General features: G+C 36.7%; 1 protein-coding gene across 2 annotated transcripts in view; it reads left to right on the forward strand.

Moving 5' to 3' along the window:
• The window catches only part of SMARCA2 (SWI/SNF related, matrix associated, actin dependent regulator of chromatin, subfamily a, member 2), a 116315-nt gene that overhangs the window by 41963 nt on the left and 51895 nt on the right, over window positions 1-22457 (forward strand). For both annotated transcript variants that reach the window (XM_009279940.2, XM_009279941.2), the window contains 14 exons: window positions 10-180; window positions 3158-3211; window positions 4696-4826; window positions 5033-5093; window positions 6666-6766; window positions 7071-7218; window positions 11218-11381; window positions 13141-13207; window positions 13769-13879; window positions 15375-15617; window positions 15913-16026; window positions 18140-18247; window positions 20690-20776; window positions 21698-21744. In XM_009279940.2, the coding sequence (XP_009278215.1) occupies window positions 10-180; window positions 3158-3211; window positions 4696-4826; window positions 5033-5093; window positions 6666-6766; window positions 7071-7218; window positions 11218-11381; window positions 13141-13207; window positions 13769-13879; window positions 15375-15617; window positions 15913-16026; window positions 18140-18247; window positions 20690-20776; window positions 21698-21744 (1607 nt within the window). The remainder of the gene's footprint in view (window positions 1-9; window positions 181-3157; window positions 3212-4695; window positions 4827-5032; window positions 5094-6665; window positions 6767-7070; window positions 7219-11217; window positions 11382-13140; window positions 13208-13768; window positions 13880-15374; window positions 15618-15912; window positions 16027-18139; window positions 18248-20689; window positions 20777-21697; window positions 21745-22457) is intronic.

Raw genomic sequence — 22457 nt, forward strand, 5'->3', positions numbered from 1 at the left:
TATTGCTAGGCTGAAGATGAAGAAGGCTACCGTAAGCTGATTGACCAAAAGAAAGATAGACGCCTCGCGTACTTATTGCAGCAGACAGATGAGTATGTGGCTAACTTGACTAACTTGGTATGGGAGCATAAACAGGCACAAGCAGCCAAAGAGAAGAAGAAGAGAAGGAGAAGAAAGAAGGCAAGTAGTTACAGCTGGTATTTTTAGGCCATCTCTTCTTCAAATCCAATTTTAATGTTGATAAATATAGCGGTACCCAATTGTCATACACATACCAGAGTATCTAAAATCATCTACACTGCTAAATTCTTAACACTGAGGGAACTCATCTCTCTCTACTGAAATATCTTAAGAAATTTGCTATCATTAATTCCAAAGAAGGTGGGAAGGAGGCAGGATTACAAAATTGTGGGCTGTTAATATTGATTTGCTGATAAACTTTCTACAGGCAAAATTGGGCCAGACATGTAAATTAGGATTGAAGTACCCGAAAAGGATCCAGTGGGTCCAAAATACATTGTACGAAGAAGATGGGAAAAGTCTGGTTTGTGTAGCTGTTTCGTACAGGGTAACTTTTTTAGACCTTCACAGTTCTACTCTTGGCTCAGTCTATTTTGTAGGACCCTTGGAAACGGCTAGAGAGAAAGAACTTGGGTAGGTTTATTATAGTAAACGGGTATTCTGCCAGTAGTATTGTTCATTGTACATTGTTAACATTTAACTGAAGCTTTTCAAACTTACTTTTCTTTGTATGAAATATTTTACCCTGTGAGAGAGCCTCGTTCTGGAAACTGAACAGTGCTATTTTCGAAAAAATAATTAGTGTGTGAAAATAATCATTCGTGTTTGAAATAATCATTAAATAATGATTTGTCATTTTTGTGACCTCTGAGTACCTTTCATCTCTTGCAGGATGGTTAAGAGGATTTTTATAATCCATTTCCATGCCTGGTTTGCTACTAATCACTGATACAAGTATAAACATTATATTTACATGGTTTACAAACAGCACTTTAAATATGCTAATAAATACCAGCATATAAAAAGCTCTGATTTTGGAGATTAATGGCCTAAAAAATGCTCCCTGCAGAACCTCTGTACTTTTTGTTGAGTATGCTCTTAACATAGGAACAATCCCCCACCTACAAAGTTAAGATGTAACTTTAACGGGGTTCTTGACCTGTATTACCAGTGAGAACAGACCTGATTTAATATACGGATTTCACAGTAGAGACAATCCTTAATGAGATAGTGTGTGGAGTAAATGCACTGCTCTAATGAAAAATATTAATTCCTTCAACAATCCACATTTGTGATAATTGTTCTATTTCTGTGTCAGTTTAGCTGAAGTATGTACGAGGAACAGAGTATCTTCTGGCCAAAATAATTTTTAACTATAGGTGGTAAATGTTTCTGCTCTCACAGCAGGATCTGATCTTTGCATAGTGAACAGCACTGATGCTTACTGCTTATTTGTGGTGGTTTGTTTGAGTTGTAAGGTTCTTTCCATTGACTAATATAACTAATATAGCTAAGCTATAACAGTCTTTATATATTAGAGAGCAGTCTCACGTGCAAAAGAATGGACCCCTCCCCTTGTTGTTCATCCAAGGAAGATCCTTAGTCAATGTAGCTTGTTCAGCTGAGGCCAGATATATGCTATCGTAACTTACCCTGACCCTCTGTTTGTTTAAACTCTTCAATTCTGGTACAGTTCCTTTCTTTGTCAGCAGACATACCTGCTGCCCAGGAGTGCTGAAGCAAGCAGCCTTCAAGCTCATATTGATGTTCTTACGAGCATCAGCTATTGTTGCAGTGGGCAGGACCAATGACATTTGTGTAGCCCAGTGAAGTATTTATAAGCCTGTCCTTCAGGTTATTTTCTGTATATTAAAGAATTTTATTCTTCATAAATACTTTAAAGGTTTTAGAGTAGAATTAAGCTTAATCAGATTTCCATTTTTGGTAATACTAGCGAAAGGGTAGTTAACAAAGGTAATTAGGCATGTGTCCTGAAGTATGATGGCTGTGTAAAAGAAATAAGAATAAACTTTTTTTAAAATGTAGAATTGACCCATGTCTGCTGCTGCATGTTCATTTGAAGTTCATGCCTTGGAAAATGGACTTTAATGGCAAAGACAAAGGCTCAGAGCTTGATCTGAAGCAGATATTGAGGATCATCTCAATATTCGGAAGTGCAGCTATTCCTTAAGTATACTTCTTAAAAAAAAAGAAACAACTGGATTATCTACATTTATCACACACGTTAATGATACTTGGAAGTTGTTTATCTGCAAACACAATTTAAGAGATCTGTTCTTGTTGTTAGTCTGATCTGTTTACATTGGTAACCAAAATAAAACTGCTGTAGTACTACAAACCCAGCACTGTGACAGGAGCAGAAGCTGTATCCTATCCTTTCTTGCTCGTTGTCAGAATTGTTTAGGAAAGTTCCAATTCAGAAGCAAACTATGTCTTCCATTTTCTCATACTATCCTGACATTTTTAAGTAGGGTAAAAGAGGACAGGCTTTGATGAAGATACTGCTTATTTCTCGGAGTGGTGTCTGGGGAGAAAAAAATCTAGTTTACTCCAGCTAAGAACTCCAGGGTTCTTTTTGTTTGTAATTTGAGTAATTGTGGTCTAGACTTAATTGAACTCCCAAAATAGCCCTTCTAGTTAGTTGTCAGACCAAAAAAAATTGTGTACATACCCAAAATAAAAGTGCCTGCACAAATACACAATCTGTCATGCCTGGTGACACCTCCGAAACTGAGATTAAAGGACTTTAGAGGAAATTAATAGTAAATCACATGAAAATTAATTACTATTTTATTTGTATTAGCACAGCCTGTAAGCAACTGAGCTCTAGGTCTGGACCAGAAATTCAGTAGGCTAGCCAATTTAGATGCAGATTTATTACAGTGACTAGAGGTGTTGTAGGTACCCTGTTCATACTAGTAAATGGTTTGTGTGTGTGGTAGTAACTCTGTGCCTATCTCTACCTATATCCACCCACACCTTAAATTATGTGCATCCCAGGCTATTCAGAAATAGAGTGAAACATATTCATGGTCCAAAACACTTACATCATATAAAGTATTCCCTCTCTACTTGTAATCTGACCGTGATATTTTCACTTCTTCATTTGTTGTAGAAGGCTGAAGAAAATGCAGAAGGAATGGCATCTGGTCTTGGTCCTGATGGAGAGGTATGAATTTTACAAAGTGGTTTTTTTTGTTGTTTTTTTTTATAAACTTTCCAGTGATTGTTCTGTGTGCCATTGCTGTAGGTTAAAAAAAACCATGACCACAAAAGTTCTAAGAAGAGCTGTTGTTTATAACTGGGAATAAAAATTACCTAGATTAACATTTATGCTAGCCTGTTTCTCTTCAGAAAGTTGAAGACTAAAAGAAAAAGATACTGAATCTATCACTGAGTATGCTGAAGAATCCCTCTCAGCTTTGTTATATGCTTAAAAGTAAATGGTTTTCTTGCAGTCCGTGTGTAGACATCATTTACTTTCTAAAATGTGGTTGTAAACACAATATAGTCTAGCTTCCCATTTTTATAAAATACATTGTTGACTTTGCATGTAATAACCTTTCAGACACAGGACAGACTATAGTACTATGATGGCTTAAGACATCTGAAAGTTCTTTTTCCCTCAGAAGCAAACGGAAATGAGTAATTTTTCTGTTGTTCTTTGAATAATTTTTTTCATTCAGTAGCAGAGCATATGCTGCCTCATTAAGAGCTATTCTGTTAATGCCATTTTTCTGTTCCATTTTATTTTTATATAAAGACTTTAAAATTGTATTTATTGTTTTACTTTTGGTCTTTTTTATACTTCCAGATGATATTTTTGCTGATGTAGTTAAAAGATTTATAGCAAAATCCTTTAATATATTTATGCATGCACAAGGAAAATGCACATAACATTCCTGTAACTTCAGTATTTATGGAAATGGGCTGTTTTATACTGTCAGTCACTGTATTTATAACTGTTCAGAATTATTTTTTCTTGTTCGTATATATATTAGGAAAAGATTCTTAAGTAGAATCAGTGGTAGAAGGCAAAAAGTTTTTAAAGTAGAAAACCTGTGATTAAACAGGGCAAAGAAATAACAGAAAAAGTAATTATAGTATTCCGGTTTTGTTAGAGCACCAGAATAAGTAAAAGGTTTTGTTACTGCAGGTGCTTTATCAGCTTAATTGAAGAAGTCAGGACAGTGAATCTTTAAAATAGGCCTTCTTTACTTAAAAAGTTAGCTAAATTGTTACATCCTTGTTTCTCCATATAACAGAAAAGGTCATAAGGTCAATGTATGTTTTTCTGTTACAAATGTCCATTGGTATAAATAACAGGATTAAATGCGTATAAGCATACATACCTTGTGTCTTGTTTCACAGAAGCCAACAGTGTATTCTTTTCCATGCTGCTCTTGTTAATTTATTTGGAATACTGGGATATATTTGTGGATGTCACACATCCACAATAAAATATGTAACACACAGAAATACTGTGACTCAGTGTTTGCTTGATAGCCATGTAGTAACGTGTGGCTTCTAATAACAAAACTTCACTGCCTGTTTAGATCTGGAATTTTGAAGGTGCTATTAGTTCTTTTTATTATGTATGACAAACGTGAAATTCAGTTGCTTTATGGTATAAAATTTCATTTGACTTTTTAGCCCATAGATGAGAGCAGTCAGATGAGTGACCTTCCAGTCAAAGTGACTCACACTGAAACAGGCAAAGTTCTTCTTGGACCAGAAGCACCAAAAGCGAGTCAGCTGGATGCTTGGCTGGAAATGAATCCCGGGTAAATAGATACCATACAAACGGCTTTTTCTATTTGCATTGATTTTTTCATGGGCTGCTCTTAGTTATTCTTTATTCTATTCTATTCTATTCTATTCTATTCTATTCTTCTTTTAATTTGTTATGTGTAAGTTGAGTAGGAGGTATATTGAACCTAATCCCTCCTCGTTATCTGTAATTCATAATCTTTCTGTTGTCTTTGTACAGCTATGAGGTTGCTCCCAGGTCAGACAGTGAAGATGAAAGTGGCTCTGAATATGAGGAGGAGGTATGTGTCTTTGGGAGAAATACTGTGACAAGTAATACAGTAAAAAACAAGTACTTATTCCATGTGATATTTTCCTCTTTTTCATAAGGAAGGAAGAGAAAGCAATAGGAGATGTGTAGGTGTTTTAAGAATAATACAAACAGGAAAAGTAACTGGTTTTGTAATTCTTTTGAGTTCATAGCAGTTGCCCTTTATATGTGCTGTAAATGCCTAACTGGTAATTTGGATTAGGAAAAGTAAATATTTTACTCTGACTATTAATAATCATGAACCAGAGAATATAAGCTGGTTCCTATTTTAAAATATATGTCAGAAAAGGCTGTTTTGTTGCTTTGTGCTGAATGAAGTTAACATCTTTAATGTTTATGCATTGGAGGTTTTATTAGCAATTCTGAATAACACAGTTATTATTTATATATTATGTTTATTAAAAAGTTACGGATTATGTCAGGGATTTAGGTTCAGACTGTTCAGGGTAGGCTTATTTGTTCAGTAGTTTAATAGTGATGTAAATACTATTATTACAAAAATTCTAAAAGGAATCTTAAACTTAAAATTAACACACGCAAAGATCCCAACCCTGCAGGGTCATAATATTAGATACTATGAATAATCAATACTGATACTTGCATAGCATTTTTCAGACAAGTACTTTCTGAAGGTGAGGAAAACTGAGGGTTAGAGAAGGACCATGTTCAATCAACATGCTAGTAGCAGAACTAGGTGTAGAATTTAGATCTCCTAAGTCTAGCAGTCTTTACAATACTAGACCAAATGACCAGTGAAACTGACTGGACTGTATGATGTTAAAGTACATGCCTTTGTAGGACTAATTACTGCTAATATAATTCTACAAGACTCTCAGTATTAAGATAGGAGGGGAAGGCCTGATACCTGTCAGATTCTAGGAGGAATGTTAAAAGAGAGGTGCCCACATTTTTAGCACAGACTCTTTAGCAGCAGTGTTGTTTAGAGCTGGGGAAATAATTCGTAGGAGGATACACTTGCACAACTCAGAGCAGTGTTTTGTTCAGCTTCATTAGTAAGATTTTAAGTTGTTGGTTATCCATTGCAACTGTAGCCAGAAGAAAAATTAAGTTATTTTAAAAAGACTAAAAGTGTGGTCTGTTTTTAAAAAGTTAAGAAACTAGAAGCCTAAAACAGCAGTTCTTGGCAGTTTTTTAAGCTTTATTAGATTATCACACATATGGAATATGATATAAACATATATGATGTATATATTATCGAGAAGATAATATTGGTATTGGAATCCTCCCCATGAACATGGTAGACAGAATAAGGCTGTTAAAAGTAAGGTCATTAAAGGGGAAAATACTTTTTATTTCAAAGTATCATGACTTCCTGTTGGTTAATGTATGTCAAAAATTATCTTCTTCTTGTGCTGCAGTGCAGTTCTGTTGCAGAATAGGCGTAAGTTGAACTTTGTGATTCAGGTTTCTATCATAAAGCATTGACCAATGAAAGCTATCAATATGTGAATGCCAGTTGAAAGTCTGACTTAGGAAGATGTTGTACTTCCCAGCACCCCTGTTCTTTTTTTGTATTCTGTAGGATGATGAAGAAGAATCAAGCAGGTTAGAAGCAGATGAGAAGATACTCCTGGATCCTAACAGTGAGGAAGTTTCTGAGAAAGATGCAAAGCAAATCATTGAGTGAGTGTTCTTTAGGTGCTGTTTTTTGTTAGGAATTGTGATTTCTTACAGTGGCATTTCCCAAGAGTAGCTTGCTCTAGATTACAGTGAGTTGTGGTAGCTTCTCTGGCATGAATGTCTGCAGGAGAAGGAACATGATCATTTAGTATTAACTGTGTACTGTTTGTACAAGTAGCTTGCACCCTGTGGTGTACTTGCCACAGTTGGGGATTTGCACGGTTTCTTTAGACATACATATGTGAGCTGTGGTCAAAAAACCTGTTTGTTTGTGAGAATTCACTTCAGTTCTTTTTCTGCTTTCCAGGACAGCCAAACAAGATGTGGATGATGAATATAGCATGCAATATAGTGCTAGAGGGTCTCAGTCCTACTACACTGTTGCTCACGCAATCACAGAAAGGGTGGAAAAGCAGTCTTCTCTTCTTATTAATGGCACACTAAAACATTATCAGGTGAGAAATAATTAAAACATTAAAATATTTAAAACTTGGAATTACGCTCGACATTTCAATGTGGTATTTCAAGTGGCAAACTGAAAATTTGTTAAGAAATACAACATCTCTAGTAGGTTAGAATTTGGGAATTGTATGGACAAAGCAATGACGGTTACCTATCACAGATAATGTTCCATACGTACTGCTTGAATAATAATACCAACTTTCTGCATATACCTGTAACTTCTTTTTTCATTGCAGACCAATAATATTTTGGTTTTGTTATCATTCTCATTGACCTGGAATTTCAGTTCTGCTTATTATTTTCATTTGTGGTGGGTTAACAATATTTTTTCTTCTTCCAATATTTCAAAGTTTAGGATTATATTTTTTAATTAAGATCCTAATATTTTAGTGCAGTGATAAAATTTGGAAACAAGAAAAATATTTGACTATGGAGGTTGATGTCTCTGTATTCTTTACAGACATTCAGTGGATTTAGTAAGTAGGAACTTTTGTATTCTGACATAAGCTAGATGCATGTCTTCTCCCAAGTAACTAGCAATAGGACGAGAGGAAATGGCCTCAAGTTGCGCCAGGGGAGGTTTAGATTGGATGTGAGGAAAAATTTCTTTACTGAAAGAGTGGTTAAACATAGGAACAGGCTGCCCAGGGAAGTGGTTGAGTCACCATCCCTGGAAATATTTAAAAGCCGTGTAGATGAGGCACTTAGGGACATGGTTTAGTGGGCATGGTGGTGTTGGGTCGATGGTTGGACTCGATGATCTTAGAGGTCTTTTCCAACCTTAATGATTCTATGATTCTATGTATGATTAAAAATGTCCTTGGTACGTGCTTTCAACACTTCTGCTATTGTACAACTTTCTAGGAAACTCCAAGAACCTGCATCTGTTCTGCAGTCAGGATATTATTTCTACAGCCACATAATATAAAGAATAATACTTACTCACCAAGATGTCATAAAGATGTATATCTCTTTCTACTTGCAGAGAACTAGGAGGAAGACTGTTTCCTAAGTGTGCAAAGCATTGTGATTACAACCCCTGCTTCCTATGCTCCTCAGCACTGCCATCTATTACAGTAGCTTGTTTAAATAACTTAAAACTCAAGAGTTAAGCTGATTTCTCTTTTCAAAGCATTTTAGTATTTTTGTATTGGGATCCTCACTGTGGGACATGGTGGGAAAACAAGACAATGAACAAAAGCTGAAACAAGAGGGTTCAGACTGGGTGTACAGAAGAGGACAGCGCCGCTGTGGAGCAGGGGCTCAGAGAGGTTTTACCTAGGAGGTTTTCAATCGCTGACCATATAAAGCCTTGAGCAACCTGGCCCTGAGGCTGGATCTGCTTTGGGGAGGGGAATTGGCCTAGACACTGCCTGAGGTCTGTTCCAAACTGAATAATCCCATGATCCTACTTGTTCACAGCAAAACTCCATCTGAATTTGAATTCTGTTGTGAATCCTTAGCACTTCTACGTGTCTCACTGTGAGCCCTCAACAAAAAGAGGAATGTGTCATTCAGGGACTGATTTTGAACATGATAGGTTAAATAACTTTTCTGGCATCATTGAGGAACGCTGTGACTAAGACAAGATAGAATCCAACCATATAGAGAAATATGTCACTTTTTCAGCTATGACTCTATTTTTGCTGCCTCATTGTCAATATGTTGTCCAGCTTGTGCACCCAATGAAGCAGGGAGATAACAGATGCAGTCAGCAGCCTTCTTTACTGCATAATCCTGATTCATTGGCTGGGAAGGTTTACCTGATATACTAAATGAATAGTGTATAACAATACTAATTTGATGACCATGTTGTCTTGAAGTGCTCATAGATGGGAAATTAAGATTGTGATAATTCCTTTACTTCCTCAGTTGTAGTTACTTAGGAAACATAGAAATATTCTTAAGTTATGCAGATCTGTGTTTTGCAGTGCAATTTCCCTGTGTGCCTGTCCTGGTTTTGGCTGGGATAGAGTTAATTTTCTTCCTAGTAGCTGGTACAGTGCTGTGTTTTGGATTTAGGATGAGAACAATGTTGATCACACACCGATGTTTTAGTTGTTGCTAAGTAGTGCTTACACTAGTCAAGGACTTTCCAGCTTCCCATGCTCTACCGACTGAGAAGGCTGGAGGTGCCCAAGAAGGTGGGAGGGGGCACAGCCAGGACAGCTGACCCAAAGTGGCCAAAGGGACATTCCATACCATGTGATGTCATGCTCAGTACATAAACTGGGGGAAAGCTGGCCGGGGGGGGGGCGCTGCCTGGGAGGTGGCTGGGCATGAGTCAGCAGGGGGTGAGCAATTGCATTGTGCATCCCTTATTTTGTATATTCTCTATTATTATTATTATTATATTTTATTTTCCCTTCCTTTTCTGTCCTATTAAACTGTCTTTATCGCAACCCATGAATCTTACTTTTTTTTTCTTTCTTTTTCCCTGATTCTCTCCCCCATCCCACTGCGGGCGGGGAGTGAGCGAATGGCTGTGTGGTGTTCAGCTGCCTGCCAGCTGTGGCATGACAGTGCCACAAAGCAAAATAATTCAGTCTGTGGAGTTACACAGACACTCACAGGGATTACCAATTAGAGCAGGTCCGTTAGCTGCTCAATGTGATATCTAGCAATGGAATAAGTAGATTTGTTCTTTATAATGTCTGTTCTATATAGTAATTGCACCAGAGGTAAGAGGCACACTTGTCTAAGGAGCTTTACGTCAGGAACGTTGAGGCTTGGCTTTGGTTCTAGCAAGAATGTTCTGAAGGAGACTCTTCTGCAACTTTCCCCTTCACTCCCTGTATTTCCCTGTCCTCTAGATTTTACATGCTTTTACCTTCTCAACTTTTTTTCTGCTTTTCCATGTTTCTTACTGTCAAGTTTGGTCAGATTGCCTCTTCCTTCATACCGGTATATGTCAGTGGAGAAAGTTCAATGACGTAGAAAAGACGGTTTTCCTATTCTCAATTCTGAAGCTACTTTGTAAGTGGGACATATGGTTGCAGAACAAATTCTGATCAACTCTTGGTGGCCTGAGTATTTAATACTTAAATATAAATCAGTCAGCATGTACATAAAGCCAGTAAATTGGCAACATTATTTTGGATACTCTCTCACATGGACAACAGAAGGTTACTTCAAGCATGTACTGTTTTCTCTCTGAACTTTTTCAGGCCTCTTAATTTATTTCTCTCTCCATGCATGAGACACACCAAAAGTCTGGATCTTAGAAGCAAAAACTTACTTTGCGCTTGCATGAGTAATGTGTGATACACACACATGTGGAAGTCTGTGTGACAAGGGAATAATCTGAGTCAGTGCTTTCTAGCAGTACTCCTTGGAGTGTGAAACTCTGTTATGTAGACATTTCTTGGCTACAGTACTCTGGCTTCCTTCCAGCTCTGGGATTTTGTACACAAGGCATAATTGGACAAAGGAGGCCTGCTCTGACATGTGGAGGTATGGACAGCAGACACTAAATGGACAAGTGCTACGAGAGCTGTAGCATACCAGTGATGCAGTTGGCAAGTGTGAGGCTTACATATTTTGTGCAGACTTGATGGGTTTGGTTTTGAAAGATTTTAACTGACACAGGCAAATGCATGAAATGTACACAGAAAGTTTAACATTTGACAGTGTTGAAATTGAAGAACAAACTCTTGTAATGTTAAGTATTTATCAACCTTACATCTGAGTGCCTGTGTTGCTTTGTGTGCAGTACAAAAAAACCTCCATGTATGAAATCTGACTTCATATTATGGGCTCTGCTAAACAGGAGTGATGATTTCCATATAGCAGTTACCAGAAATTTATCTTGTTTTGGTTCTTTTTTTGGGGGGCAAGGTGTTAAAGATAGCCAGGGATCCCTGTGCATATAGTATTATTAAAGGAAATCCAACGTCTAAGTAGGCAGGGACATCAGAACCTTGGCTCTGTAGTACTGGTGTTAATTATTTGTGTGGGTTTTAAATAACTGAAACTATTATTCTTCATTTCAGCTCCAGGGACTGGAATGGATGGTTTCACTCTATAATAACAATCTGAATGGAATTTTAGCTGATGAAATGGGACTAGGAAAGACAATACAGACTATTGCACTCATCACTTACCTGATGGAGCACAAAAGACTCAATGGCCCCTATCTCATCATTGTTCCCCTTTCGTAAGTAAAGGATCTCTTTCTGCTATTATCGTTCTAAGCATTGCAGATTGGTTTATTTGGAACACACACTTGTTTTTCATGTAATGACAAGATGAGGTGCACAGTGAGATTACACTGAGCATGTATTCAGTGTTTTCTTTGATCATTTCCTCCCAGGTAATTGTCTGGCATTGGAAGGGTCGTCAGAAGGCTGATAAAGCACTTGATTCCATTAGTTTCACTGTTCACTCTTTCGGCAAACTGAGTAGTGAATTTACTGTAATTCACTCTTAAGCCAGAAGAGGGGGATGGTATTTCTTTCATATCACATGCCTGCCGTTCCCCATTCAACTTTAACTGTGATATTAAAAATCTGTTGCTTAATTCTTTAAACGACTGGCACCCCATCTGATACCAAGTAATCATGCTTTAATGAGGTTGGATGATCTTTTAAGTACTGTATAACTAGCCCTGGATGTAGCCTTGATGAGTGATATTCACACTTCAGTCAGGTGTCCAGATTATGATTGTTTAGTGTGCTGCCCCCTTTTGCTTTTCCTTAGCTTTTCAAGATGCTGCTTATTTTATACGTTTCTTTTACTGCATTTTCCTTTCTCCAAAGGTGAGGTGTGGGTTTTAGTGATTTGAAGTGCTGTGTTTTAAATAAAAACTGTCAGGCCCTATAAAACTGATGTAGGATATTGAGGGGTTGTTTGCTTATTTTTGTGTTTGAGTGACTTGATTGATGTGCAGAATTTCCCTGGCATCACTATCCCGTTAGATAATTTGTCCAGCAATTGTGCTGAGTGTGCAAATGTGTTGTAGGATTGGGATGAATTTTACTTGTGGCCATCTCTTTTGATTTCTTTTGAGGTATCCTGTCTTCTGGCTGTGCTGCAGTAGTAACGGATTGACTAATATAAATACCACTGCTGTGCGTAATTGTATGAATACAAATGATGAGCTTTAGTGTGAAAAGAAATGGTTGGGAGAAGATCTGTAAAGTAAAACAAAGTTTAAAGGGAGAGTGTTATTTATGTCAGATGTCACATGGACGTAGTAAAAAAATCAGATTTCTTTTAAGTACTCTGTAATGATTTTTCTTGTGTTTCTAAAAGGACCTGAAATTTCTTTCTCGTATACATTTTAAAAGCCACCTTTCCCTGCCTTTTCTTAACAGCTAGTACTGCTGCCATCACAGGTCCAGTAAGAAAAAAAAAAAAAAGGCAAGCAACCAAAAAACCTCAAGGTTATTTTTTGCTGCTGTATCATGACAGCAAACAAACAGCAGAAACAGTGCAAAAACGGACCTGCATAGTGGCACTGGGTGGCACTATGAGTAGTTCTACTCAAGTAGAACACAGATGAATTCTATTAACAACTTCATAAGGCTGTATTTGGAAAGTTGTAACGTCAGTTTTTGGATGATAAGTAGTATAAAAGAACTTACAACTCTATTTTTTGTTCAGGGTTATATTTGTTATCCTTAATATGCTCCAAAATACAAAGATGCATGTAAAATACTACTCTGAATTGGTTTCAGAGAGGCCCCTGAATATGAGCTGAAAGTGGGTTTCACACTTTTTTCTGTTTACTCCCCTCTCAGAGATGCTTGTATATCATTATGGTATATAAAGTGCATTTTTTTAAATATACTGTTAATTATGGGGGTTGATTACGTGAAGTGTGTTGAAAAGTTGGCAACCACTTGGAAACATTTATAAAGTTTGACCTGCAAATGATGAAATATCTTACTTTTTCTTTATAATCTCTATGATAGGACTTTATCCAATTGGACATATGAATTTGACAAATGGGCTCCTTCTGTTGTGAAGATATCTTACAAGGTTTGATTTGCTTTTTGTATGATTATAGAGTTGATGGTGTGAGAATAGAGCAGTTTCTTCTCTGCCTCTGCATGCATGTCTAAACTGTTTGCTCTTGAAGTTTTGCCATATATATCAGGTACTCAGCAGTGTGAGTTAATCATACTAAGACGACGACTGTAATAAACTGTAACTACTTTCATATAGTGAAATGCAGAATAAAATTGTAAATTATCACATTGCAAAGCTTCTGATGAGAGTAATACAAATGATAACTACTTCATATTTTATACATAGCTGAATACTTCGCTGTTTGGCTACTCTAGTAGTGGTACGGCCAAGCAATTTGTAAGGAGACTAGACCAGTAGCTACATGTTTCCAGTGCCCCACAAACAGAGCTTTACAGTCTAGCAGCCATTAAGGGAAAGCACTCTGAAGAAGTCTGGAATGCATTGATATATTGTTTGCAGTACTGTAGGATTACAAGTTCATGTGGTTGCTCTGTGTCTGCTAATTCATAAAAATGATGTATTCTCTTCATCAGAAGAAAGAGTAACTACTCACTTCTCTCTCTCTTTTAGGGTACACCTGCAATGCGCCGCTCACTTGTTCCTCAGCTTCGAAGTGGAAAATTTAATGTTCTTTTAACTACTTATGAGTACATAATAAAGGACAAACATATCCTTGCTAAGGTAGTAATGACTGTCATCTCTTAACAGCAAGGCCTTCAAGACCTTCAAATGGTGCATAGCACGAAACACATTTTTGTTTTATAGGGAAGTCCTGAGTTGTTGTTCTGTCCTTCAGTAAAAGTTAAACCTTTCATTTACTTCTCTATTCCTCTGTTTATAATTGGACTTCTCAGTCACAGCTCTTCTCCCTGTAAACACCAGGATTTTCCTGAATGTGGCCAGGAGACTAATTCCTTTGTGCAATTCTGTCAGTACTGTATATCTGCCTTGGAAAAACATGACTTTTCTCCCCTCTGCTTAACGGCATTTAACCTAATCGGCAGTCCTGACTTTAATGTTTTCCATTGTTTCTGACCTGAAGCTCACTCTTATTAGAGCCTTTCCAGTTATGTGGTCACTTTTCCCCAAATGACTAAATAGTTACCTGTATCATGAATTTGGTATCCAGACTCCTTACTACACATGGCCCAGTTCTTAAAGGCTCACTAACTGTCAACAGGTGTGCCTTAAATGTAATGAACTAATTTGAAAGCTACTGTACAGTAAGACTACTTCATGTACACACAAAGCAGACTAAGGAGGTATTTTGCCATACGGAGAAACCATATGGTCCTACTGTCCCTTTGTTGTTCATTTTCATTTTATTTCATTCTATTACGTACTGCATATTTAGATCATTAATTTTTCCTCTCTGATACAAAGGCAGTGCATTTTCTTAGCATAATTCTGAATACCTGAGAACAGTTTGGGAGTGCAGAGTTTTCCTTCCCATTTAGTTTTTGCCCACCCTTGCTAAAAGACAGGAGGGACAGCACTATGCCATTCAACCTGTCCTAGGAAATGGAATTAGTTAGCACCTAAGAAAGTACAAACCGAGGCCTTCCTAGTTGTGAGAGGTGGTAACAGAGAGCTAGAGCAACTTTCTTTCAACATCTTCTGTGACTGCATTTAAGCTTTCACATTAAGAGATAGAAACTTTATTTGAAGATGCAGTAACTGAGATGAGATGATCGTAATCATGCTGCTTTGTTCTTGAGTAAAAACATAGGATTAGCTGGAACAAGACAAAGTTCAGGGTTGCTGTTGTTTGTGAGCATAGTTATTTTGTCTGAAAATGCTTTTGTCTCCTGTCAAGGTTCTTGTTGCAGAGAGATTTATTTGGAGTTTATGTGGTCTCTTTCTTCCCCTGTGAACCATATTCTGGCCTTGAAGAGGCGGTCACCCTAATCTCTTTCCCAGAAATGGGAGGAATCCGCTGTTTGCTGTTGCAGTTCAAATCAGAATTCAGCATCAGATTCAGCATACCTAGCGTTTGTTTCTATTTTTGCTGCTTGCAAGGGCACTGGTACTTGGATAATGCTTGATTTGGCTTTTCTCATAAATAAGAATGACTGATGTCTCAGGCTTGAAATATTTTTGTTCTACACCTGTTGGGAGGAATTTGACTAAGTCTGACCTGCTCTAACTTTGCGAACTTTTCTTCTTTTTCTCGCAGATTCGATGGAAATACATGATAGTAGATGAAGGCCATCGAATGAAGAACCATCACTGCAAGCTGACTCAGGTCTTGAATACTCACTATGTGGCCCCTAGGCGAATACTCCTGACTGGGACTCCATTGCAGAACAAATTGCCTGAACTGTGGGCTCTTCTCAATTTCCTCCTCCCAACCATTTTCAAGAGCTGTAGCACCTTTGAACAGTGGTTCAACGCTCCATTTGCCATGACTGGAGAAAGGGTACTGTGGCAGTTTTTTTTAAAACATCAGAAACAAACCACTTTGGTGAAAACAGAAAGGAGCTTATACAGAAGGATTAATATTTGAACTCTCCCTGGTACTTAGGGAATTAATGTAACCAAAAGCCACCTTTTTTATAATGCCAGAAAATTTTAATATCAGTGTCTTTTTTGACTCAGGGTCAGTTTGGTTGTAACATGGAAGTAATTATTGCACATACTTAAGCTTTCATGTGAGAGAAGACATTACCTAATATACTGAGTTGCCTTGTAGTGACTTCTATAAACTTCTGTAGGTGGACTTAAATGAGGAAGAAACTATTCTGATCATCCGTCGTCTCCATAAAGTGCTCCGACCCTTCTTGCTGAGAAGATTGAAGAAAGAGGTTGAGTCTCAACTGCCAGAAAAGGTTTGCAATGAAAGGAGTTGTGAAAGGGGTTTAATACTTTTTTTAAGCATTATGTAATGTTCCTTTTTCAGATTTATTTTACGAAGAGGACTTCTTTAGCATCTGTTATTGTTGTGGTTTGTTTATAACTCTGCAAAGAAAATTGGTCACTGAGGAAGCCTGAATACCTGAAGTTTCTGCATTCTCAGGATTCCTCACCAGTCTTACAGCTTTAATTCTGTTTGTAGTCATCTATATAAGTATGCAACTTATTTCCATAATAACTGGTTTCAAGTTGTAAGTGAGTCAGCCATACAGTGACGATTAGATTCTGTCCTGTCCCATCCTCCCTGCACTGGGTAGAACCTTTGCTCTCTTAGCTAGTTCACTGAAATTCCTAAAGGACTACTGGACTTTATAAAGCAGGCAGAATTTGGTCCTGTGTTAATATTTGAGGAGATGTGTGAAGTGTCTTGTTGAAATTGCACAAGTTTTTTTTTAACTAGTGGCTTTTTAATTCAGAACATAAAATTCTCTCCTGATTTGAAAGTTCATTGTTTTTGTCTCTGGGCAACTCATCTTGCCCCACCCTGTCCTCCTCTGCAATCCTGCATCACTTTTCCCATTCACCCTTCCCAGAATAACCACAGCAACTGAATAAAAAAGTGACTTTGAAGGTGTGCTAGGGGAAAATTGGTGCTAAGGTCAACTGGGTTAAAACCATACCAAGATGAAATTTTTCTAAGTTGTGTTATGAGCTGACTAACACAGACTGAATGGACAAAGAGCCCTGTACAGATGCTTCGTGACAGTACTCAAAGGAGAGGCTTTTTTAAGATTTCTTTCTCATCTTTACAATGTTGTGAACACTATTACTGTTGTGACTCTCTGTTCCTTCAAATGTCAGATTCTCAGTATCCTCAGAAGCATTTATTTGAGAATGAAACATACTTACATTTAATATTACTGAAACCTTTATTTCTACTCAAATTTCTGGCAGTTAGAGCCACTGTATTTGATAAATCCATTAATAGGCATTGGAGGACGAGGATTTAGAAGTTGCATTCACACTGGTACTCAGAGGACCATGTTTCTTTTTGTTTCTACTATCTTGTTTATGAAAAAAACAATTAGTCCAGCCATGAGGACTGAACTTGTTGACTGAAGCCTGTTAATCGGTTTCATTTGATCTTACAAATCTTGGTAAAGAAGCCACTGAAGAACTAGTCACTTCTTTTAATGAGTTCATCCTTCTGTCCTTCTGAGAAGAAAATAACCTGATAATTTTTATTCCATTTATTTATTAAACATTAGGAAGCTTACGCTTTTTCTTTTAGTCACCACTGGAAAGCATTCTAGCCACTAGTGTGGCTTTATTATGTGACTGTTTTTATTTTACATAACTTATTAAAAACATAGTGATGGTAATCTGGAAATTGGGTAATAGAAAAGAATGGGTTAAATTGGGGTATGAAGTCTTTGTATTACTGGATTTAAAGATAGCGTGCAGTCAAAAACTGCTTTAAAAAATACAGTTTTAAAAAGCTGAACAAGAAGTCAAACTGAATGTGGGGATCATACAGTACTTGATTAATTCCCTGTGGTTTTAGTTGATGTTGAGAAAACGGCATATTTCTATGCCAACCTAGGTAAGTATAATGCTAATTAGACACTGTGAGGGATGCTTATTTGCTAGGTATACAATGATGATATTTTTATGATGCTTTGCTTAATATTTTTATAATGCTTTACAGACATAATAAAGTCCACAGGTTATTAAACATAATATTTTTTTTAAATTCCATGTTAAACATAAAACAAAATGAATTTTTAATTATATTTTTTAAATTGTTAGAATAACAGAAGGAGAAAAAAATATGTTTGGCAATTTTGCAGTTACATTCTTAGGATCCAGCTGTCTCATAGTAGTTGTGACTCAGATAATCTTTTGAGATACTCATTGCTGTGCTTGCAGTTGGATTGCTGCTCACTGAAATCATACGTGGTGTTAGGGTATGGATAAAAGGTTAGTAGTGTTTTGGTTTGTGTTTAAGGATGACAAGAACTTGCAGTTAGATTCTACTAACATTATTATGTCAGTGTGTTTATGGTTGGTTTTTTTTTTTTACACTAGGTGGAATATGTGATCAAATGTGATATGTCAGCTCTTCAGAAGATTCTGTACCGTCACATGCAAGCCAAGGGAATCCTTCTCACAGATGGTTCTGAAAAAGACAAGAAGGTACAAAAGAAAGACTAAAACATGTAGGAAACGATGTATTATGATTAAACATGTTAACAATATGATTTCTGTTTTATAAAATTAGTATGTAGACTCTTATTGCAGGTATCTGTCATGGGAAAAGAAATCTCTATCAGACATGCTTTTGTTTTACAAGACTGCGGCTCATGCTCTCTATTCACAAGGAAAAGATACAACTTGTATTCACTGTAGTTACAGTGCCTTTCTGCAAACAGGCAATGTTTGAAAAAAAACAGCATTTCCCTTGCCCGAGTTTAATCCAATAATGTACCTGAATAATTGTGATTGTGGCAGTGCTGGCTACAGGACGTTATTCATCTTGTCTTTCAGAGCTCATAGTTAAGTGTAAGTCTTGTTGCAGCCAGCTAGGGCTATATGCTTGCATTCATACTTACAAGACATGATGATAATGACAAAGTTCTTCAAGAGAACAATAGGATTCAAAGTCATATAGTCAGATTTAGACTATGTATTAGTGAATGTTGATTATGCCATCATGTGACTTGATCCAGTTAATATAGACGAAACAAGTTGCCATTAATCAGCTTATTTGTGTATGCACTTTTCACATTATAATAAATGTGAAATACCTTGAATAGGCACTGCAGAACAGCTGGTGTGTAACAGTTTGTGTTTGCACCCTGTTATATGTATATTACTAATGCAGTGCAATCACATACTGTCTTTCCACCATCCTTTTGCAGGTTGCATTGGTACAATGGGTGACTTTTTTTATTCAATATCTTATTTTACCCTCCTTATTTTGTGCAGTCAAATTGTTTTCTTTGCTGGTGCTTATTCAAACTCCAGACAAGGCTGGTTCTTATTGTTGGATATTGATACTCATCTTCATAGTTTGAGCACTTTGTAAACATTAATTTTTGTTCCTCTGTTGTATTTTTAATGTAATTTTGTAGTTTGATGTCTTTACTTTTGTCCTACAAATTTAATTTTGTATCACAGTCTTCTACTTCTTTCCCTTTCTGGTCTCTTTCCTTTCTTTCACCAGCTCAGAATCTTCTGTCAATTTTCCCCTACTTGCTTCTCCACCCAGCTTTTTGCTTAACCAGTTCAAATTGCCTTTGCTGTCTTCTGAACACCTCCCTCTCCTTCCCCTCTCCCCAAGGGTCAATAATTTTTCCTTTCTTGCCACTCTCTCTTAATTAATTTTTTTCTTTATCTGCTTCATCAAGCTGTGTTATCCATGCTACCTGTTGCCAGCAGAGGGAGGTGGTTGTTGAGAACGCTTGGCTTCAGTGATCAAACTACTACTGTGTTAGGAAAAAATCCTGTCTTTCTGCAGCTCTGGCCTGAAACCAGCTCAGACTAGAGAGAATTAATTATGCTGGAAAGCTCTAGGAAATTACTCTTAGAACAAATATGAACTGCATTTTGGAGCAAATCTGAGAGGATTTTGAAAAGAACGAAAACAAGTTTTAGATGTGTGGAGTACCCCCTTCAAACGTAAAATGTCTGCTCTAGATGGAAGTTATGATTTCACTGTACTTTCCTGGAAAGAGTAGAATATTACTAATATATAATACGATCAAATAGTGTACTTTTTCCTAGTTTTACTATTGGAAATTGCTAAATTGTTTTGGCTGAGATTTTTAAAATAAATCTGAATTAGTCATACAGTAAGCTTGGAATATTGCGGCCAGTCTGATTACATTTTCGTAACATCACAACAAAGCAAAGTGGCATCTGAAAGCAACAAGTGTTTCACAATGTTAATATGATACGATGTTCTCACACTTGTATCCACCAGTTGCAATTAGTTTTTAACCATACGGTTTAGTCTGGCACAACTGACTATTGCCTGAAGTCTGTCTTGGTTCTAAAAAAGATTCACTGTAGAGTAGGTTTTGAGAATATACTTTGTTAAGTATTAAGATGACTCAGGAGATTTGGTTATCTCTAGCTTTTTAGCTGCCTGTGGCCCTGTGTTTTACTTGGCCTGGAAAGAGAAACCCATATATTCAGTTAACAGATAGGAGGAGATACTGTAGAATTGAAAAGCATCCGGCTAGAATTGTTTCCTGTTAGAAGGTTCAGACCAGATGGAATTTGTATGGTTTCATAATAAACGGTACAAATAAGCAGTATGCAGGACAGTAGATGCTCTGCTTTCCACTGCGAATATTGCAGGTAGATACATAATGCTCTTCATGGATTGCTTCCAGGTCTTCCTTTTTTGTTAGAGAGCATCCTTACGCTAGATGAATTTATACAGCAAGACAACAGCGCAGTAGCTTCTGGTTTTTTGTTGCTTTGTTTTGTTTTGTTTTCTATTAGTGATGCGGTGTTCAGGTTTGGGGTAGAAGTATTTTTATGCCTGCATTTAAAAATATGTTTCAAAAGCTTCATTAATAAGATAAGAAATTAGATTAATCATTTGATTTGCATTTTTTGTATCCATAGGGAAAAGGTGGGGCAAAAACTCTTATGAACACTATCATGCAATTGAGAAAGATATGCAATCACCCATACATGTTTCAACACATTGAGGTAAGACTGACAGGCTTGATTTTGAGAGTTGTTTTTATTCAGGCGGCTAACATAATAGAAAACTGCTATTGAAGCTTATGTGTGTCGGAGAGGACATCTCTGTCCACATCATTTGTGCTGAAAAGTACACATTTGAAAAACACGATCATTACAGTCCCTTATTTTTAGAAACAAATGGACCAACCTCCAGCTTTTTATTGGTAATCTGAAGTCTAGTTTTAAAGCATTTATTTTGTGGAGACAGTGTCTTTAAAAAAATGAAGGTTTTTTTGAATTTAAGATGTTCCAGAGCAACTTAGTCTCTACTTAGACCTAATTTATGATGTAGAGACACTAGTTCAAAATGCCAGGTGTAGGATCTTTATAACTAGCAGGCTGCTAATCTTTTACAGTATCAACCAAAATCATCCTATTCTATCCACCTTGTTTTTTCAGCAAAAATGTACTACCTATATAGCATCTCTCATTAGGACCCAAAGTACATAAATACATATCTGGAAAGATAGAAAGTGTCATAAATATCTGGAATGTAGCTACATTTATGAATGAATAATTAAGTACCTACTGTGATGTATTATCATTGTAGTTTTCAGTCTTTGTTTTCTTGTACGCTAATTAATTAGAGTAATTTGGAAATGGATCTTTCAGTAATTAGTATAAATTAATTAGGTTCTACTGTATTTGTAATCTGGTAAAATGTATGCTGACAGAAGTTACTTCTGCAAACCATGAATTTCAAATAATAGTAGTACAGGAAAACATTAAGCAGAGCACTGTTGCTACAAGGTGGATTCCAAGAGTATGAACATAACGGAACTCAAACCCCAACATGCATATATTTAATTTAATTGATATAAGAATGCATAATTTTGGGTTACTGTGTAGTTTGTAATAATCTGTTTATTGCTTATAACTATGCAGGAGTCCTTCGCTGAACATTTAGGCTACTCAAATGGTGTCATCAACGGGTAACTCTCAGTTTTTCTCCTGTTCATAATGTATTGAAACTAACGTATGACATTTTTTTCCTAGAAGGTACATGCTAACAAACTTGAGCAGCTTATAGAAAGGCAGAGGAGGCACAGGGCACATATCTAAAGCAAAATATAACAGTACTAGGAGTGCTAAATGAGCTTTTTATGACCCTCCATCTCTTTCAGGAGGACAGGCAGAGAAGATTGTAAACTTCCTTTCCCCTTATTATGAAATAGCTTAGATACCACCTGAAATTCATTGGAATGACTCTTCAGAGATACCAGTTGGGATTTTCTTTTCTTTCTTGTTACTTTGCCTGCTGCTTTTCCCTATTTACCATCTTTATTCCAAATTAAAGTAGCATTTCTTCCATTATTTGAAATGAAATAGATCTAAATTTTGTTCTTGGCACTTTTTGTGCAACTGTCTAGAAATGGATGCTTTCTAAAGGAAAGGTGTGTATCTTCCACCTGACCCCCTTCCTGTTCAGGTGTTAATGACATTTCTTTTTTTTTTTCCTTAACTAGTATACCAGACTACTTGTCTCCAAAACAGTTTAGTCTTCTGCTGATTACATATGTATGCATATCACAAGGCCATGTATCTTGTGGAATTAAGTATACTGTTGCTAATGATAAATTGTACTTTGAGAGTACAGACTCAAGGTTAGAAAAAAGTTATGTGAAATTTGTTTTTGTAAAGCATA

This window comes from Aptenodytes forsteri, unplaced genomic scaffold, assembly GCF_000699145.1.
Source record: "Aptenodytes forsteri isolate BGI_AS27 unplaced genomic scaffold, ASM69914v1 Scaffold99, whole genome shotgun sequence".
NCBI lineage: Eukaryota > Metazoa > Chordata > Aves > Sphenisciformes > Spheniscidae > Aptenodytes > Aptenodytes forsteri.